The following is a 20,765-nucleotide window of genomic DNA, read 5'->3' as shown; positions in this document are numbered from 1 at the left end:
CGTCCCGAGAAGGCATGGGCCCAGACAAGTATGCCCTGGGGGTTTGGCTGTCACTGACAAGTTGTGAAAGAGAGGTCCTTCGCAAAGGAAACCCCAGAACCTCTGCTCTGGATTCTGAAGGGGTGCAACCCTCACCTCACACCACATGCACGGTGATTTTAAAGTTAACAATCAGAAATCCTTTCCTCTCAGAAGCTTGAAGTTAGAGAGTGCCCTTGAAACCATAAAAGCCCCAATCAGGGCAGAAACCCATGCTTCCCCCGGCCCCCCACCACCATGGAGATTTCTCTGTTGGTCCTAGAGAAAGAACTGGATGGAGTATCTCTCTCCCCTGGGTTCAGAAAACTAGAAGTGCATTTATCTCAAATCAAGGAGGATCTCAGAAATAAGCAACAATTCAATTATGGTATGTGATTGCTCAGGGCAGAAAATGGTGAACAGAATTCACACCATGCCAGCACAGTTCAGTTGCCAGTGTCTGCCTGGAATGTTGTGTTGGGATAGATTGTGAAGCTACCTCTGGGCTCTGCGGGAAGAGTGCTGTAATCGATTAATGATGTCTGCCGCGGGTGCGGGATGAGGAACCGCACCTGTGCCCTACGCTGCCATCCGGATTGGGGTTAGGGACACGGTGTGGAGACAGGAAGGCTACTTGTGAACTGTAGGTTGCCCCTTTCCACAGTTGTGTCCGCATGCTAAATCTTGACAGGCGGGGGGGGGCAGGAGTCATGGGTACCCTGCAACTGATTTAGTGCCACAGCACACAGATGCCTCCATGTCACCCAGGGGACCTGAGTCCAGGCTGGGGGCTGGCTCGGTAAGGCACATTGGACACTGGCCCTCATTTTTCACTGTTGCTCTTCAGCAGCACGGTGCCCCTCCCCTCCCATCACAGCCAGGGTGCACGCCCTCACATGACTTGTCACTGTTGCTGATGACCCTGACTGCCTGGCCATGGCTGTGACTGTCCACTTTCTCCATCACAAAATCACTCTTTCTCCCCCTTCCACACCGTGCATCAGGAAGGACACCATTATGGACAGCCCAGCCCCCACTGAAGAAGTGAGGGGTTCCGCTCCCCCTTCTTGCGGGCCGAGCATCTGTAGACCTTATTTCTGATTCTACACACGGAAACTTCTCTGTTCTCCCCCAGACACACTATTTTTGTTATTTTTACTGTGAAAAGATCCTTCTTGTTGCCTTAAGAGAAAAAAAAAATATGGCCGAGGAGGACAGGCTGTGTTAACACCCCAACTTTGTTGCCTTAAGAGAAAAAAAAAATATGGCCAAGGAGGACAGGCTGCGTTAACACCCCAACTTCGACAGAATCCCAACCCCAGTCCCTGGCGGTCAGGCCAGGACAGCCAACCCCCTTCCCCAAATCTTTGGCGAAAAGGGAAAGAAAAGACTGGCTTTGCAGTCTGGGGCCGGCGGGGGGTGGTCAGGGAAACTCACCATGTTATGCTTGAGGATTCTCTGGACCACGGGCGTGAACACTTCGATGACCACCATGGACCGGGGCCGCTCTCTGCAGTGCTGGGGAGACAGAAGGACACGGTCAGGGCCGAGCTGGCAGGACTTAGCCAGGGCTGATCGGGCCTGGTCTGTGGCTCCTAGCAGGGCTCAGGGGCAGGGAGCCCAGCACTGATGCCTGTATTCCCTTGCCCAATACTGGTGCACGGCTTTTGCTCTTTTTTTTTTCTTTTTGCCGTAAGAAAAGTGAGGAAGGGATCTTTGGTTTGCTTTTTGTTTTGATCTTAAAATCCGAGGCTGTTTTAGATAGTATAGACAGGCGTCAGCTCTGGACACAATCCGTATTTAATCCAGTGCCGCTTTCACAGCACCAAGATTCAGAGTGCATGGTGTGACAGAGGAGTGTCTTGAAACCCGGGGCAAGAACACCAGGGGTCTCAGTGTTTGGACACCAGAATCTTGAAAGCTCTGTGGCTTTTCGGTTGTTGGCTTTAATAAGCTGGCAGCAGTGTGAGGCCAAATGCACCTCTCAGATGTGTTTTAATTTTGTCACGGTGGTGTTTTGTGTGTCAAATGAAAACTGAAGACCTTCAGGTGGAACAGACCAGGCCCCGTCCCTCCCGACACATTTATAACCTGCCCAGGCCTGTAGGGGCTGAGTTTGGGATATGAGAAATCAGGGCTTTCCTGGGAAACCCAAGATAAATAAACTTTCCTCAGATCGTGGGGTCCTGACTTCAAAGTCTGGTAGGTGAGGCTGGCCGGGCAAGTCCAGTGAGCTGGCCCAGAGTGGACCCAGTGGGGGTGGCTTTGTTCCCCTCAGGTTCCCCTCTCTGGGAAGGCTTCCTGGTGGGAGAGGCACTGAGGCTCGACTGCCCCCCCAGAGGGAAAATAGCCTGAAGGCTCACAGGCCCCAGGGGCTGGGAGCCCTGGCTCCAAAGGGCAGGTTGCCTTCTGTATACGACCAGTAGGAGTTCTGTCAGGAAATGCCAGAAAGAATGGTTTCTTCCACCTCACTATTTTTCAAACTGTGCTACCCGGGAGCCCTCAGGTATGATTTGCTTTGAACAGAGGTCCAGTGTTCTAGAACCACCGTGGTTTGAAAACCATGAACTCTGGGAGAAGCTGTACAGCCTGAGAGCAGAATAAAGAGATTTGGATTAAATCGGACAAACTACTGAGAGAGATGATCGGCTGAGACAGGTAAGGGAGCAGCTGACCATCCTCTCGGGGGCCCACACACTGGGTCATCTGACCCCACCCTGCTTGGGGCGCGTCGCCCTCAAGCACTGGGGGCAGAGAAGGCCTGATGGTTGTCTCCAGCCTCACCATGGTCCCCGGGTAGGAGGGGGCCTCCATTTTGCACAGGAGCCCGATGCCCGTGCGGCACATGCTTGTGTGCACACTCGCACAGGTGCTCACCCTCTGGGCCTGGAGGGCACACCCTGCCACATGCCCACACACGCGCATTGAGAACGCGCCCCGGGCACTGTGGGCCAGCAGGCTGGGTCCACCCTCTGCTCTGTAGGTTGCTGGAAAAGGTCTCCTGACGGAGAGATGAGGCCAGAGAGGATAAGGCAATCCTGTCTCTCTCAAGCACACAGAGAGAGTATGTTTTCCATCCCCTTCCCTCCAGAAACCACTGAGCCTCCCAGGTGCCCGCTTGGCCATGCCACGTGCTCGGCTCACTGGTGGACACAGTCCACGCCTCCTGAGGACACCATGCGGCTGTGGAAGAAGCGAGGGAGGGAGGGAGCACGAGGAGGGTGAGTCAGCAGGTGCAAGACCGGGGAGCGCCGGGGAAGCAGCAAACCTAGGCCCTGCATCTCTCCAAAGACATCAACTCATTACACACACACACACACACACAAAAGTCATACAGCAAAGAACAAAACAGGATTGCATGCTGGTTCAGTCCCCGGACTACTGAAGTGTGCTTTCAGAGTGACGGATGATTGGTCCCCGACATGCCCTGGGCGTGTTCCGTGTAAATCCCACTGCGAGCCCGGCACTGGGTCCGCGGGAGTGGATGTCCCGCTCTGTGGCTCCCCCCAGCTAACCTGGCATTCCCCTGCCTGCTTTCCCTGTTCAGGAAAAGCCCCGTGGCCGTGCCCCACTGTGGGCCAGCCGGTGCTCAGAGGAGCCGGGGCTAATAATAAACCAGCTCTGACGTCAGGAACCCAGAAAACCTGCTACACATTTCTCCCAAGACAGCTACAAAGATAGTCCAGAGAAAAGCCGGACTCTGGGCCTTCCTGATCACCTGTGTGGCAGAGAGAGAGAGCTGTAACTCTAAGAAAAGGTTGCCTGGCTCGCCTTCTGGGTCCATGTGGGGCCCTGACCCAGGTCGGGGAAGCCTGGGTTTTCAGCACATTGCACCAAGCCGACCCCAGCACGCACTCGGAGGCAGGCTGCCTCCTGCAAACGCAGCCCTCCTTCAGTGACGCCATACCTTGCAAAAGAATTCACAGAGATCTGGCGGTGGATGGTTGTTTTCCAGCAAAGGAGCAATCGCCTGGAAGACAATGAGCAAATGTCAGTTGGAATCTCTAGGAGGAACTCCTACCTGGCGGGGGGGGGGGGGGGGGGGGGGGGGGGGGGGGGGGGGGGGGGGGGGGGGGGGGGGGGGGGGGAGGGGCTCACGGCACCCACTGAGAAACTGATAAAAGCTCTGGGCTGACCCCCCGCCTCGGAAAAATACACACCTACGATGACGCAGGTAGCTTTAGGGGTTTGGTGACCTGCTGACGTCCATGCACGTCCCCCTCAGATCAACAGTCCCCGCCTACGGGGCAGGACCGTTGAGCGGTTATGAGCCCAGGCACTGGGGGCAGAGTCCTGGGTTCAGTTCTAGTTGTGGCACTTGTGGCTCTATAACTGTTCGAACAAGCTATTTTGTCTCTTTTAACGCCCGAGTTCCCGCCTGGAAAGCGGAGCAGAGAGAGTCACTGGAAAAGCGGGCGGGAGGTGCTGATAAGTGTCATCTGGGGCTGGTCGTCCCCGCCCTTTGCAGGACATTCTGCAGCATCCTTGTGCTCAACCCGCTAGATGCCAGGAGCAACCCTCAGCCAGCTGTGACGGTAAAAGTCTCCGGGCACACTTCGGTTTTATATTAAGGGAGTTTGAATATCTCATGCCCCTTGAGTTCATTTCCCGCCAAGTCTTAAAAAATTTTTTTTTTTTAACATTTATTCATTTTTGAGAGAGAGAGACAGAGCACGAGAAGGGGAGGGGCAGAGAGCGAGGGAGACACTGAATCTGAAGCAGGCTCCAGGCTCTGAGCCATCAGCACAGAGCCCGATGCGGGGCTCTAACCCATGAACCATGAGATCATGACTGGAGCCGAACTGAACTCGGACACTTAACCGACTGACCCACCCAGGCGCACCCCTCCCCCAGGCCTTCTTAGGCAAGCTGTCCAATTCTTACCGGTTCCCACTGCCATTCCTGGACAAGGTTCCCATGGCCTGAATGGTGTGTGATTCGTGATTTTTCTTCCCCTTTCATAATTTGTTTTTTAATTTTTATTCTTTATTTTTATTTTTTTTCATAATTTCTGTTTTAATGATTTTGCTAAACCTCAAATAAGATATTTGAACCACGGGAAGAAATGTGTCCAGACACTGCCAAATGCCCCACAGGAGACAAAAGAGTCCCCGGTTAAGGAGCCCCTGTTATAATACCTCTCACGGAGTCTGAAATAAGGCCAGGTCTCCATAAATGTTACTGGAAGGTTAACGTCTATGTGAGGTCCACGGCACAAGATTAGGAAACAGGAGACCCAGGACCTAGCACCAAGACTGCGAGGCCGTGTGACCCTGCGTGGGCAACTCGACCTCTTCGGGCCTGTAAATGGGGAGAACTAGAGTTACCTATTCACTGGGTTGTTGGGCGGATCTGATGAGAGAAAACTCTAGAAGCTTTGGAGTCTCAGCCTCAGGATAAGCCCAATGGCCTGGAACACAGCAGGCCATGGCCACCATCACTGGGGGACTGTCTTGGGCTGCATTGGACACAGTGGCAAGGGGGGGCGGAGCGATCCGGCACGACTCCCAGGAGGGCTCTGTGAGGACACGCTCTCCCCGTCACCGACTCCCACAGCTCCGACCCCGCCTGCTTGGGTTCACAGGGTCTCCTTGATCTGTTCCCTGCAGCAGCGCCTCTGGACATGCGGAGGGACCTCTCAGCAAGGTCTTCTGCTTGGCCTGGGACCATCAGGGAGAGGCAGTGTAACTGGAGGCCAATAAAAGATGGCAGTTACTCGGCCAGCTACGTGAACGCGCCTCTGTGAACGAGTAAGTCACTGACACTGAGGTTCTCCTTGGCGACACCACGAGCCAGGTTGGCAAACAGCTGGTGATTAGGCCCCGGGTCTTATCTGCCTAGGGCTGCACGGTCTATCACAGTAGCCACTAGCCACATGTGACCACTCAGACTTTAACTGACATCAAATTAATGATTTTAAGTGAAATAAAATAAAAAATTTAGGTCCCCAGTTGCGTGAACCACATTTCAAGGCCTCAGTAGTCACATGAAGCCAGTGAATACCTCCCCCAGGGCAGAAAGCTCTCCCGGGCAGTGTGGGACAGGGTAGGTGGGCACCTCACTGACCGCGAGGCCGAGCCCGCCATCCTGTCACCGTCTCCCCGCCCCAGCCACACGGACCACAAACCACCGACCGACAACGGTCGCAGACCAACAGTAATACCCTCAGCAGCAGGGGCCGTTCTGGGTACCCCCCGTGCTGGGCTCTGTGCTGACCGTGCCACATGGTGATCCTCACCGTGCGCTGGGAGGTGGGTGTGGGTCTTGCCTTTTTCCCCAGAGACTGAGTCTGCTGCCCGAGGTGGCACAGTCAGAACACGGTGGAGCCAGAGTATGAACCCATGTTGGTGACTCAGGAGGCTAAGCTATTCACCACGCGACTTCTCAGTCCCGGCCCTCCACACGGCCGGGAAATAAACAGCCCTGTCTGGTGACAGGAATCACACTGAAGGAGAAACGGGGCAGCGAAAGACAACGAAACCACCAGCGTGATCTCAGCCCACGGTTCTGGCTCTGCTCTCATTTCCAGAAGTTCAGCGCTCAGCCTGCTGTGTGGGGGCTCTCCTGTGCCTGCCCCCACGCCCCCCGGATGCCCCTGCTCCCCACACCCTGCTCTTGGGCCAGCTCCGGGAGGAGGTACCACAGGCAAGGCTGAAGCTCTTCAATCGTGCCGGGCCCCTCTTTCTCGGGAACGAGTCAAGGAATAAAGGAGTGGAAAGGATTTAAGTGCCCAGAGTGGGCGTGAGGTGTGGGCTCTGTGCCTCCACGGCTATTACCTCATTCGATCCTCATGACAACTCTGTGAGGTCAAGTGGGAGTTATTTCCTTTTGTACAGATGAAGAGACAGAGGGTCAGGGAGGCTACAAGGCCTGCCCTGGTCACAGAGTTATGATCATTTCAAAAGGTATGATTAATCAAAAGCGCTTAGATTTCTGTGGACTCTTTCCATAAACCTAGTCCTCCGCTGAGCGTGTCAGGAACATTAGCTCACTGACTCTTCCCGGCAGCCCTGTAAGAAAGGCATTGTTGCCATACCCATTTCACAGATGAGGAGACTGAGGCTTACTATGTCAAGTGAGCTGAAAGTGATCTGAATGGCCATCTGGTTAACTAAAAATATTCTAGAGCCAGTAGAAAGAAAGGACTGGGTGGGCCAGTGGTTCTCAACCAGGGTTGGCTCTGCCTCCCAAGGGATGTTGGCATGTCCAGAGACACATTTTTGATCATCACGACCGGGAAGGGCTACGAGCATCTAGTGGGTTGAGGTCACGGAGGACAGGTACCTCACAAGGAAAGATCCGTCCCCAACTTTCACCAAAACTGAGGCCAGAAACCTTGTGGCAGAGAAGCATGAAAGGACTCAAAAGCATCTCTGAGACAACACGTGTAGCAGCATCACATCATAAATGCTGAACACACAAAACCACAACCCTGTCTGTCTGTGTGGGTTTGCTGTCACCCGAAAGTCCCAGGGGCCGTCTCTGAAGAGGACACTGGGATGGAGTGAAATCCTTTCCTTTCTTCTTCTTTTTTTAATGAAATTATACTCATGGAATATTTGCAAAGGTATTTTTAAATAATATTTTAGGGGCGCCTGGGTGGCTCAGTCGGTTAAGCGTCCGACTTCAGCTTAGGTCACGATCTCACGTCCGTGAGTTCGAGCCCCGCGTCGGGCTCTGGGCTGATGGCTCAGAGCCTGGAGCCTGCTTCCGTTTCTGTGTCTCCCTCTCTCTCTGCCCCTCCCCCGTTCATGCTCTGTCTCTCTCTGTCTCAAAAATAAATAAAAGTTAAAGAAAAAAATTTTTTTTAAATTAAAAAAAAAAAAATAATATTTTAGGGGCGCTTGGGTGGCTCAGCTGGTGAAGCGTCCGACTTTGGCTCCAGTCACGATCTCACAGTTTATGGGTTCGAGCCCTGCATCGGGCTGTGTGCTGACAGCTCAGAGCCTGGAGCCTGCTTCGGATTCCGTGTCTCCCTCTCTCTCTTCACCCTTCCCCCACTCATGCTCTGTCTCTGTCTCTCAAAAATGAATAAATGTTAAAGAAAAATAAAAAAATAACAATATTTAAAATAAAATAAAATAAATTTTTTAATGTTTATTTTTGAGAGAGAGAGACAGAGTGTGAGCAGGAGAGGGTCAGAGAGAGAGAGAGAGAGAGAGAGAGAGAGGGAGACACAGAATCTGAAGCAGGCTCCAGGCTCCGAGCTGTCAGCCCAGAGCCTGACACGGGGCTCGAACTCATGAACCGTGAGATCACGCCCTGAGCCAAAGTCAGACGCTTCACCAACTGAGCCACCCAGGCTCCCAATAAAATAAAATAAAATAAAATAAAATAAAATAAAAGTAGAAGTCCTCCCGTTACTTGCCCAAGGTCCCAGCTCGTATGGGGCGGGCCCAGGGTCGGCACCAGCTCTGAGCGTGAGCTCACATTCAGCTCCAAGCCTCCACTCCTCACTAGCACGTGGGACCCCAGTTGCGGTTCGGACTGTGGGTCGACGCGCGTCCAGTGACGTGCCAGCTCCAGTCAGCACCTACCTACTGCACAGATGCCTGACCCCAGATGGACTGAGTAAGACCAACTCAAGTTACTTGTGAGAGCGTTTATGAAAACGATCACATAAAAAAATACCAAGCCCCAGTGGGAGAAAACTAATTGCCCACGGGTCAAATCAGATAATGTAATCTCTGGAACGAAAGGAGACTTCCCAATAATGATAAGGGCGCTGGTGACAAAGAACACTGCGAGGCAGGCTGTAAAACGCAGGGCTGGGGGTCAGACCGCAGATCACATTCTCCTCTGTTCTCAGGCATGCCTGCTGAGCAGGGGAGCTTAGCCCAGCCCAATTAAGGGGTCAGCCCAGCCCAATTAGCTGGGTAAAAGCAGCCTGCATCTCTCAGATCAAAATTCTTTTCCCAGGCTCGTCCCCAGTCCAAAGCCCTCACCCTTCTTCCAGGGCTGAAGTATCGCCAGCAGGGAGAGGAAGACACCGGCTCCTTCCCCGGCGCCCAGGTCCCTGCCTGCTTCTCCTCCAGCCAGCGCCTCGCTGCTCTGCCTTTCTCGTGCTGGGCCCTCTGCCTGGACTGCCCACCCATCCTTTAAGATCCGGTTTGCTCACCTCCTCCTAGAAGCCCTCCGTCATCCTCCTCCCAGTACCCTCACTGGCAGAGGATGTCAGGTGCCTGCCCTCTGTGCCCCACTAACACTCCAAACAAATCTCAACCCCCGACCATGTTATTTCTTGACTGCTGACCTGCCGGGTTCTCCCAGCACACAGTAAATCCCTCAATGGTGGCACTGAGCCTGTGGCACAGAGTTTTCGGCACATACTTGCACTTACATGTGGACAAGTGTTTTTTCAACGAGTTTATTAGTTAATAATATGCCAGAGAAAGGTGGTGGTAGGGGACGGGGGGTGCCCAGGTCGACATCCCCCCCTGTTCTGGAGACAGAAGGCAATGAGTGGTCAGGGTGGAGCACAGGAAAATAAAAAAAAAAAAAAAAAACCTCTACATTTTTAGCAAATACCCACTGAGCGTGCCAGATACTAGCTGGGGCTGCACAGAAGCTGCTGCCTTTATCCTCCACAATAAACAGTCTAGGCCTCACCTCTTTGGGTGCCCACAAGACCCAGCTGGAGTGAGGAAGGGGATTCTCCAGGCTGGGCCTGCCAGCGCCAAGGGGGAGGGCCCATGAAACCATAATTCAGAGGGGCACGGAGTCTGGCATGCTGTCCTTGTTTCAAAGGCTGCAGCCACAGGACCTCTGGCCCAGGCGAATGTCCTTTCTGTGCACACCACGCGTGGCCTCCCACTTCCGTTTCAAGTTCTGCTTCCCTACTTCCTTACGCTGTATGCTCCAGCAATGCTGATGTTTCCAGAATAGAGCATGTTGTTTTACGTCTCTGTGCACATTTTATTTTCTCTCTCGGGAAGGCCTTTACTCTGTCTTGCCATCTGGCAAACTCCTTTTTTTTTTTTTTTTTAATGTATTATTACTAAGTTTACTTATTTTTTATTTTTTTATTTTTTTATTTAAAAAAAAATTTTTTTTTCAATGTTTATTTATTTTTGGGACAGAGAGAGACAGAGCATGAACGGGGGAGGGGCAGAGAGAGAGGGAGACACAGAATCGGAAACAGGCTCCAGGCTCCGAGCCATCAGCCCAGAGCCCGACGCGGGGCTCGAACTCACGGACCGCGAGATCGTGACCTGGCTGAAGTCGGACGCTTAACCGACTGCGCCACCCAGGCGCCCCTAAGTTTACTTATTTTGACAGAGGCTGAGTGGATGGTCATCGCACATGTGAGCAGGGGAGGGGCAGAGAGAGAGGGAGAGAGAGAATCTGAAGCAGGCTTCACGCTCAGCACAGACCCTGATGTGGGGCCCGGTCCCACAACTGTGACATCATGACCGGAGCCGAAATCAAGAGTCAGACGCTTAACCGAACGAGCCACCCAGGAGCCCCTCATCTGGCAAGCTCCTACTGATCCCTCAAAACCCAACTCAGACATCGCTGTCTCCAAGAAGCACAGTGGCTTCTCTCCCGGGTGAGTTTATCACTCCACTCTCTATACTACAAGCCTCTATTTGTGCAGTGATCTACGTGTCTTCCTACAACAGACGATGAACGTCTCGGGAACAGGAACGGTCTTAGTTATGCACAGATTCAAATACACAGATCGGTGCTTGGCATCCGGCAGGCGCAACCTCATTTTTCTCTTCTCTCTAGTGAGAGTCACACTTCATAGCTTAAAATCACCCAGGAAGAGATTTTACGCCAAAGATGCTTACATCACAGTCAAGTCCTAGAAAATATTACCCCACTTTGCGTATCAGAGGGAATTAAATCCAGGTTCTATTTGTGGATTAATTAGGAGATCTGTCCTGGGGCAAGAAAGAGAATGCTTACCTTTCAGCTAATAGGGTTATGGCTCTGAATACATTATACACTGTCTGCCATCTCCTGCCTTCAACTCCCTGCGGCACACTCGGGAAGGAGGAGGCGATTAAGACACATTTGCTACAAACCTCAACGACTGATAATTACATCCCCCTTCCCAATCAATTGGGGCTCTGAAATGTGCAAAGGCAGGAAGCAGATTCGTCTGGCTTGATAGAAAAGACAAAACTGAGTAAGGTCGCCATGCTGGTGGATCACACGTGCTTCCGAGAATGCACTCAGATCGGCGGCGGGGGGAGGGACTGTGGGCCCCAAGAGGTGGACAGAGGGAGAAGGGTCCGGAGAGACTTACCACAATGATGTTCTCATGCTCCTGGGTAGTCAAGTTTGTGTTCTGAGGGATTGAATGGAGAGCGCAGGAGGGAGACAAAACAAAACAGAAACACTGACATTAATAAAACGGAACATTTACATCTCAAAGGTCCAACCGGTGAAAAACGCTTTCAGCATCTCAGCGAGCAATGGTCACTTTTCTTAATTAAACAGATCAGAAGCCCCTCACAGATTGGTCGGGAAGGGAGGAAAGCGCGGCTTTGGGGCGGGGGGGGAGGGGGGGGACTGCGTTTCCAGTCCTGGTTTCACCCCTCGTGAGTTATGCGACCTTGGCTCCTCGGTGAGACTCGGTTTCTTCTCCCATAAATAGGGATCCTCTGTGGGCTTCAGTGAGAGGGTACACAGACAGACCTAACCGCACGCTTGGTGCTGCTCATGTAGATGCCACTGGGGAGCCAGGAGGCAGGTTCACAGTAAACACATAAAGAAACAGACTTTGGAATCTTGACTGTGCACCAGGCATAAGAGCGGCACATACGTATTATCACAACAGCTTTCCAGCTAGGTTCCCAGGGAAGAATGGTCTTCCATGAGCTGGCCAAACGTGGTTTAGCTAAATTCAAATGCCAGCGATTAACTTGCAAAAATAATATTAAGTGGAATGCGTTAAGCTTGTGTAAATTTTAGGGTTTTTTCGCTCCCCAAGGCGGGATCTTCTTACCCAGCTGGTACCTGTTACCACCATCCTGTGCGTATGTGAATGAGGGAAGGAATGATCACGTGATAAATGAGAAATCATGGGAGAAACCAGAAACGGTCTAACTACTGTCTTCTTTTCTAGTTTCGTGTTGTGTTCGGTTTCATCTGTTTGTTCTTGGTGTAATGGGTTCTCCACCCTGGTGTCGGTTCAGATCTCCTAATAGGGCTGCGTTTGGCCCCTGGTAACATGCCGTCTCACCGGACAGTGAACTGGCAAGATCGATGGCTGTTGGGTTCTAGAAACAGCCCCACCATGCGCACCACCTGGCATCACGTTTAAGGAGCATCAGGGTATCTGGCATTTACAAGCAGCTGAAACAAAAGAAAAGCCATTGGGCCGTGGATTTGCCCAAAGGGTGAAGATAGCCTTGGAACCCGGCCGGGGCCGATGTTCGCCTCCTCAAGGCCCCGGGTTCCCATGGAGACAGCAAGGCCCTCGGGCTTAGAATCCAGGAACACACGGAAGGTGGAAGGATGTCTTTTGGAATCCAAAGGCTTTTTCTTTTTTGGACACTGGTGGAGTCTAAGCAGCCCATTTATGGCAGATTATTAAACATCAATAATTTTTCCGCCCAGGGTAGATGGAAACGTGGCTTTGGTCTTTCCTTGTGACTGACAATGACAGCTCACTATGCCTCAGGCAGTGCGAGTGCACTCTGTAACCCTCATCCCACATCCCTCTTCTTTCTTACGATGATTTTCCTGCTTTCCTGTCCACAGATGAGCTACCGGAGTCTCACGCGTTGCGGCAGCTGACTCAGGAGCACAGGTAAGAGACGGTGGGGTGTGGGTTTCACCCTCTCTGTCCTGATGCCAAAACCTGCATCTCTCTCTTCATTTATAAAACAATTTTTTTTTAAAATCTTTATTTATTTTTGAGAGAGAGAGACAGTATGTGAGCAGGGGAGGGGCAGAGAGAGAGGGAGACACAGAATCTGAAGCAGACTCCAGGCTGAGCCGTCAGCACAGAGCCCGACATGGGGCTTAAACTCATGAGCTGTGAGATCATGACCTGAGCGAAGTTGGATGCTTAACTGACTGAACCACCCAGGCGCCCCAGCATCTCTCTCTTCAAAAAAAAAAATTTTTTTTTAACGTTTCTTTATTTTTGAGAGACACAGGCCGAGTGGGGGAGGGGCAGAGAGAGAGGGAGTCCCAGAATCCGAAGCGGGCTCCAGGCTCCGAGCCGTCAGCACAGAGCCCGACGCGGGGCTCGAACTCACGAACCGCGAGATCATGACCTGAGCTGAAGCTGGACTCCCAACCGACGGAGCCACCCAGGTGCCCTTCTCTTTTTAAAAAGTTTACTTTGAGAGAGAGCGAGAAAGACAGAGAGAGAGGGAGAGGAGAAAGCACACGCATGTGCAGGGAAGGGCACAGACAGAGACCAAGAGGGAGAAAAAGAATCCCAAGCAGGCTCTGCATCGTCGGCAAGGAGCCCAATGCCGGGGCTCGATCTCGCAAACTGTGAGATCATGACCTCAGCCGAAATCCGGAGTCAGATGCTTAACAGACTAAGCCACCCAGGTGCCCCCCTAAAACCTGCATCTCTAACCACTGAGCTATGGTGCTCAGCCCAAGCAAGGGCCAGTCCCATCCTTCGGGCCGTGGTGGACAGCTCCGAAGGGCTCAGTCCGTTCCTCACTGCACCTGTGCACCTTCCCAGGAAGAGCCTTCGGTAAATACAGATGCTGATTTCTTTGTCGCAGTCACTGGTGGTGGCCTGCGCTGTTCCGCAGGGACACTTCTCTCTCCCAAGGCCATTTTCAACCCTGGGTGGAGAGCACTCACTGAAAACGGCCACTGAATCATAGGGGACACCTGAACCCCAAACTGAGCGGCCTCTCCACACACTGAAGTCAACAAAGGCCCGGGAGGTCAGGGATGCGGCTCCGTCTGGCCAGCGGATGGGCAGTCCTTTCGCAGAACTAACAGCCCCTCCACCCCCTCCTTGGGGATCCTGCCCACCTCCTGGTTGGCTTGGGGACACCTGGAGCCTCGTAGAAGGAGACCCCAGAGACAACTTGAGTAAAGAGAACAGGCAAATAAGCTAGCCCATATAATCTACACAAGAAAGGGCAAGGAGGAGGAAGGATTTGTTTGTCTTTCCACCCATCCTCCTAGACCCTTAAGCTGAGAGTGGTTAAGGTCAAGGTCATGACTACCGCCATGGCAATAAAAATGGCACTTATCCAAGTGACCCTGGGCAGGTGACAACCTCTTGGAGCCTCTGTTTACTCGTCTGTACCTTTTAGTACTTACCCTGCAGGGTCCCTGGAGAAATGCCAAGTATCAGCACTAAATGCCTGCCAAAGTGGTCGTCACAGAGCCTGAGTGTCACTCAGGGAGGCGTCAAGCCTTACTCGAGGGGATGTTGCCCGGGCACAGCTCTGTCCAGCTCTGTCCCTTACCAAACAACAGCTCTTACCAGTCAGACACGGTGAGTCATACTGACCCCTTGCCCGACACACAGTAGGTACACAGCAAATGCAAGCTTCTTCCTGTTTTTCCTCTTTAAATGCTTTTATCTTTTCCCACCCCAGTGCTTGGGGATCAGGTGCCTGAGAAGCGATGCAAAGGCCCACGGGCACGCGGTCACATGTGACATAAACGCCGCCAGAGGTTGGCGACAGTGCCCGTCGGTCGCCGTCCCCATCGTCCTGACAGCGAACCTGATGTCAACGACGGTGTGGTGGCGGCCGGGACTGGCGGGGCAGGAGGGGCGGGCAGGTGGTCTTGCAGGGAGAGCGAGCAAGCCCCAAGGTGGAATTTGCAGTCCCACCACTTGCTCAGGTGTTCCAGTGTCTCTGGACCTGAGTTTCCCCACCTGTACAACGGAGACAGCAAGGCCCACGTCTCAGGGGAGACCGTACGACACGAGATGCCGTGCTGCACGGCACCTGACACCGGCCGCCACACAGCAGGCGCGTACTCGCGGTGAGCGGCCAGCCTCGGGCCTGCTTGCTGGGGCCCTTCCCCCACTCAGGCGGGAAGCCGGGATTTCAGGTTGCACATACAGCACCCAGCCTGGCCTCCAATTCCGGGCCTTGACTGTGATGCATTTCAGAGCGTGAGTCTCTGCTCTTCTGCGAAATGAAGGTGTCGCACGCCCGAGGGCACGTCTTCTGTTCCTCTACCTGCCACCGTCTTTGCAGCCCACCCTCTACCTCTTGCCGTACTTCCTTCCAGGGAAAGGGGTCCTCTGCTCAAATAGCAGACACGGAAGAAGGCCCGGGCCGGTTTCCCGGACTGATGGGCGGCTACCAGCTTGGGTCTGCGGGGGGAAGGGGCGGCTCCAGGCAGCAAGGGGCTTGTGCTTCTAGAAGGAGCCAGGGGCCACTCCCAGGGAAGGGGGACGGAGGCATTGCCCTGGGGCCGTGGAAAGTTCAAACAGGGAGTCATCAACGCCAGCGTCCCCAGGGGCCCAGGCAGGCAAACAAACGAGACAGCTTTAGTACTTGTGGAGCGTGGAGAAGAGTGCCCGGGCCGGAGTCACAGCGTGTCCCCAAGTAGCCCTCGCCTACACACGAATGGTGCGGCTGGCTCTGGCTGAGCCCCCACGTTCCTGTCTGGATCCCTGCTGGAACGTGAGCTCCAGGGGGGTGGGGGCTTGTCTTTGTTCCAATGCCCGCACGTCACGCACCCTACTGGGGGGCTGCCTGGCACAGCACAGTGGGTTTTCTGAGGCTCTGGGGGGTCGTGGAGGCAGAAAGCGACAGCCGCTTGGACCCCTGCAGCTGACGCAGGCCAGGACACGGCAAGGTGGAGACGGGTGGTGGGGGGCGGGCAGGAAGGCAGGGCAGTCTGGGGGCTTCACCGATGTGCTCTGGCTCGGGAAAAACGGGAAGCTCCTGAAATCTGCTGCCATCATCACCACCAGCCTGTCGTCAGGCCCGAGGCTAGTCCTCCCCAGCTTCGGTCGTGGGGCATGGCAGGGTGGTCACCAGTGCCCCTTCCCCCTGCCACACCCCCGGGACGGCCCGCAACGGGCAGACGACACAAACTCAAGTCCGATTCCGTTGCCCGGCGCAGCGTTGGTGCTCGGCAGAGGGGGTGGGGGTGGGGTGTGCACAGTCAAGCAGGGGGCACGTCTTACCTCTGAGAGCAGTTTTGAGACGATTTCCAGTGGGGCTTGGTTGATGGAGTCATCCTGCAGGGGGGATGTCAGGGCCATGTCCACCAGAGTTCGGATCTCCTTCAAGACAACTTCCCAACGGCTTGGGTTACTCAGCACTTTCTTGTATTTGTAAATCTTTTTCTGGTCGGGAGGGAGAAAGAGACACAAACATGTTATTGATATTCTGATGATGGAAGAGGACACCAGATGATCAGAGAAATAGATGCCCTAGCAGGTACAAGGCCCCCAGAAACTGCCCGTGTGGACCAACCCTCCCGTGGGAAACTGACTCGCAGAGAAAGGAGAAGTCCCTGCCCAGGGTCACAGGCAATGTTTGCAGACAGGCCTTCCGAACACTAGCAGAGAAATCTCCACACTGTTTCCGATGACTTAAAAAAACAACAAAGCGATGTCTCTTTCAGATCACGTCTTCTCCCAAACGTATTCCCTAAGTTTTCACACGCAGGGAGGGTGGAAGGAAGCACTCGGGGGTCCAGAGAGAGGCTTTCTTTGCGTGGGAGGTACTGTTTCTACTCATCCCGACCCTAAGAGGTCCCTCTGGAGAGCGGAGTCCAGCTAAGAAAAAGGACAGACAGGCTTGTGGCCAGGTACTCAACCCCGGCCAGGTGGTGACAAGCCCAGAGGTCCCCGAGAACCGCAAAGCGGACCTCAGTTTCCACCTGGTGAGTGGGACGGAGCATATCCTCACCTTTACTCGGGGCTGCGTCCAAAGCGGAGAAGAACTGGGGCACGGGCTGCTGTCTCCCTCGATGTGAGGCGGAGTGAGTTCCGCCTCTCTGACATCATGGAAACAGCAGCCCTCGGAAGGCGGAGGTCCCAGCCAAAGTGCCTCCCGGCCCCGGCAGCTGCCGGCCCCACTGTTGCCCTGGCTTGGGACTCTCCCACTGGATGAACTCCTTCATTAAGTGCTCTGCTCCCTGGGGAAAACCTAAGTTTAGTGTCACCGCACCAAGCGGCCAGCTGGGGTGACGAGTCACAGTCTCTGAGCCAGAGTCTGAATGAAGGAGTGGGGAGGGAGGAGGTCAGGGTCCCCCACTGAGGCCGCCGGGGGTCTCCCTGACCCTTTCGTTTCTGAGTTATAAATTACAAAGTGATCTTGGAACCCAGCACTTTCAAGGAAGTATCTGGGGATGTGCTCCCTACCAACCCGAGTTAACTGTGCTGGGTGAGGCCTCGCCATGGCACAGGAGGCAGACTTTGGACTCAGGCAGGCCCGGTTCTATGAAGCATGTCACCTACTGAGCCTCAGTTCCTCTTCCATAAATCAGGCAGGAAAATACTTTGCAGCCTCTTTCAGGGTGTGACTTTGACAAATTCTGGACCCACGATGGCCCGCCCTCTGTACGCAGTTACATTCACAGGCAGAGTCCAAACAGAATTAGCTACTGGCAACAAAAAGGGAACCCGGGCACATAACTCGTCTCTTTGGAAAAAGAGGACGAAATGCACAACCCCCAGCAGTACAAATAGTGTCTCTACTTTCTTCCTCCCATTTGTTCCCAAACTCCACGATGCTCTGGTCTCTTACTTGCTCATCAGGCCCCATCACCACCACCATCACCCACAAAGCGAACTCACACCAAAGGCTGTTTCCCTCGTCAGCCCGGATCTTTCTTAAGCAAATCAGTGTGGCTGGTCCCCGTACCCCGTCTTCCACCTGCCTGCCCTTTATTCTCCCTCCTGGTCTGGCTGTGGTCCGGCAGTCACCACGCCTCATCAAGAACCAGAGAGCGATGATGCCTCTCCAAGGGGCGGCAGGCAGAGGAACCACCTGAAACACGGACTTGTCAATCACTGCAGATGCTCTAAGGACTGGAAGATGCCGCGGCGAGCTGTCAGGGGTGGACGTTCAGTGAACACAGGCGGTCGGTGGGGGTGACGGTGACAGTGAGGACTTCGTGAATCCCAGGACTTTAATGACAAGACACAGCCGGTTCCCGGAGGCCTCCCTGGGCCGGTAACCAGCCTCGGGCCTAGTTACCGTCAGCTAGGCACCACCTCCGCACCGCCTGGTCTGTGCAGAGCCAAAGTTCCCCAAGTCCAAAGCCGTGGAGACGCTTCCCAAGGCAAGAACCCGATCCGCCCCCGAAGACGAAGGCCCCTCCGAGTCCTGGACGCTGTGGGTTTGCTCCGTACCCAGAGAATTGCTTGCTTTTTAAGCGACCGTGAAATGGTCACGGAAATTCGCCGTGTATTAAGCCCCAAAGACAACCACACGATGCACACCCATGTGTTCCCACAGCAGATCCTAGATGTGAATACGGTCTGAGCTGTAAGGGCCCTATCTTCGGATCAGCTGCAAGCTATTTACCTTTGAAAGAATAATGACTTCATTCTTTTCGTGAAAACGATGCCTGCTCGTTGTAAGCAATTTAAACCATGCTGAAACGCACAAAGAAGGGGATAAGTGAAAAGAGGCCTCCAAAGTCCCACAACCTAGAAATAGCTATCATTAGTCTTTGGTGAGCATTGTTCCACCCCACCCGCTGGAACTTTGCCAGATACAGCCAGCGTGTGGGGGTAGGTGGCCGTGAGGACCACCCGCAGCTCTCCACACTCAGACACCACTGAGACCCCGAGGTAGCAAGGTCCGGGCAAGAGGGCCCACGGGGTAGCACCAGCCCGGGGCCCACCGACACACCCCCTCCATAGCGGGTAAGGGTGACACTCTCTTGTGAGTCCCCAGGCACCGGAGCCCTTGCTCAGTGGGCATCCCCAGCACCTGTGGTCACAGAGGCTGAAGCTGCATTCAAAACCAGAGGGTCCCAGGGCTCGTGACAAGGGCCAATGTGGAATGAGCTCACGCTACCCACCAGGCACTAGGCATTCCTGGGCATCAACCAGCTCTCTCCATCCTCACCGTGAGCCGGGGAGCCGGGGACCTGCCTCAGGCTAAGCAGCCCCCAGAGTGGACCCTAAGACAAGAACCCAAGGGCAGATGGCTCTTGACTTGAGAGGCGGTGCGGGGCACATCAGTGCAGGGTGTGGAGGAGGAAGCGGTCACTAACGGGGCACCACCAAGCATTACGACTGGGCCACTGTGGGACCCGCTGTGAATCGCGTGGGAGCTTGAGGAGTCAGTGCTCCCCGCTCCCCTCCCTCAGGGAGCGAGGATGCTGCATTTGCCCGCCCACCCTCTGCACACCTCTTGTCCAGGGCCCCGCACCGTGGACAAACTGCTCTCGCAGCCAGAGAGGAACGTGCCCCCAGGCAGAGCCACGTGCAGTCCCGGTGAGCAGCCTTCAGAGTGTGGTGGCTCAGAGGGGCACCCGCAACCTTGTGCTGTAGCCTCCAGTGTCCTGCTCACACGTACGACTCTCACGGCCAGAGAGGCGTGAGTTCAGGGCCCAAGGTCACACTGCCAGAAAGGGTCGGTTCAGGAGTCAAAATCGACTCTGGTTAATTCCAGGGGTCTCTCTCTTTCTATCATGTCCATCAGGGCCAGTGCAGACAGTGGAGAGGAGAGAGAGATTCACCGAGAGACACGATGAGTGGAGGGGGTTCAAGAATGCTTGGTGGCATTCAGGGACAAGAGGCTTGGAGAACCCGAGGCCAGGCGGCCAGGGCAGTGGGGGAGGAGCTGCGGGAAGGCGGTGGGTGGGGGCAGCAGGTGGACAGTGGGTCTGTGAAATCACGGTCATGGGGGTTAGACAGGCCACTGGCTCTGGGACAGGGCAGCTCCAGGGCAGAGGGAAGCCTACCCAGGACCCACAGGGACCCATTCATTCTGCTGTGGTGGTAAATTAGCAGGTTTCATCCCCCAAAACTCCAATGAGCTCATCTGGTCATGAATCACAGTGTGGTTGGGACAGGGACACCTCTGGAGCCCTGACTCCCAGGCTCCCAGGAGCCTGGCCCTTGGCTTTGCGGTATGATCCTCCCGCTGAGCCCCTTCACCAGGACGGGTGGGTGACATCTTGCCATGTCCAGCATGGCCACCGGATTCTTTGGTCACGGGCCCCAGAGCTCTCTGGGAGGAGCTTAAAGCAGGGGTTAGCAAAGTGCAGCAGGGGGCCCAAACCGAGCCCCCTGCTTCTTTCTGTGCAAGGAAGCCAAGAATGGTCTTAAGGGTTGCGAAAGAAAAAAAAACCCAAAGAACATGGGACAGAAATCCAACGTGCCCTGCAAAGCCCCAAATATTTGCAATCTGGCCCTTTGGACAAAAAGCTTGCCAATCCCTGGCTGAAAAGGTCAAGCGCAGTCTAGAAGTAAGTGTGCAGAAAACGGCTCAGCGTCATGAGCCACCGGGAAGACACAGGTCCCAACAGCAAAGAGACATCACTTCACTCCCGCCAGGCTGGCTGTAACCAGAAGGATGACACCCGGTGCTGGTGAGGATGCGGAGGAACTGGGACCCATGTACACTGCCGATGGCACTGCACACGAGGACAGCACCACTGGAAAGCAGTCTGATAGTTACTTAAAGCATCAAGCAGGGGCGCCTGGGTGGCGCAGTCGGTTGGGCGTCCGACTTCAGCCAGGTCACGATCTCGCGGTCCGTGAGTTCGAGCCCCGCGTCGGGCTCTGGGCTGATGGCTCAGAGCCTGGAGCCTGTTTCCGATTCTGTGTCTCCCTCTCTCTCTGCCCCTCCCCCGTTCATGCTCTGTCTCTCTCT

At 54.4% G+C, this 20,765-nt stretch overlaps 1 protein-coding gene across 3 annotated transcripts in view; it reads right to left on the bottom strand.

The window, feature by feature from the left end:
* LOC123577690 (c-Maf inducing protein) overlaps positions 1-20,765 on the bottom strand; it is a 235,133-nt gene that overhangs the window by 38,121 nt on the left and 176,247 nt on the right. For all 3 annotated transcript variants that reach the window (XM_045439850.1, XM_045439851.1, XM_045439852.1), the window contains 4 exons: positions 16,109-16,270; positions 11,273-11,314; positions 3,926-3,988; positions 1,456-1,536 (listed from right to left, as the gene is read on the bottom strand). In XM_045439850.1, the coding sequence (XP_045295806.1) occupies positions 1,456-1,536; positions 3,926-3,988; positions 11,273-11,314; positions 16,109-16,270 (348 nt within the window). The remainder of the gene's footprint in view (positions 1-1,455; positions 1,537-3,925; positions 3,989-11,272; positions 11,315-16,108; positions 16,271-20,765) is intronic.

Source organism: Leopardus geoffroyi, chromosome E2 (genome assembly GCF_018350155.1).
Source record: "Leopardus geoffroyi isolate Oge1 chromosome E2, O.geoffroyi_Oge1_pat1.0, whole genome shotgun sequence".
NCBI lineage: Eukaryota > Metazoa > Chordata > Mammalia > Carnivora > Felidae > Leopardus > Leopardus geoffroyi.
The sequence above is the reverse complement of the archived record's forward strand: the minus strand, read 5'-3'. Positions and strand labels throughout refer to the sequence as shown.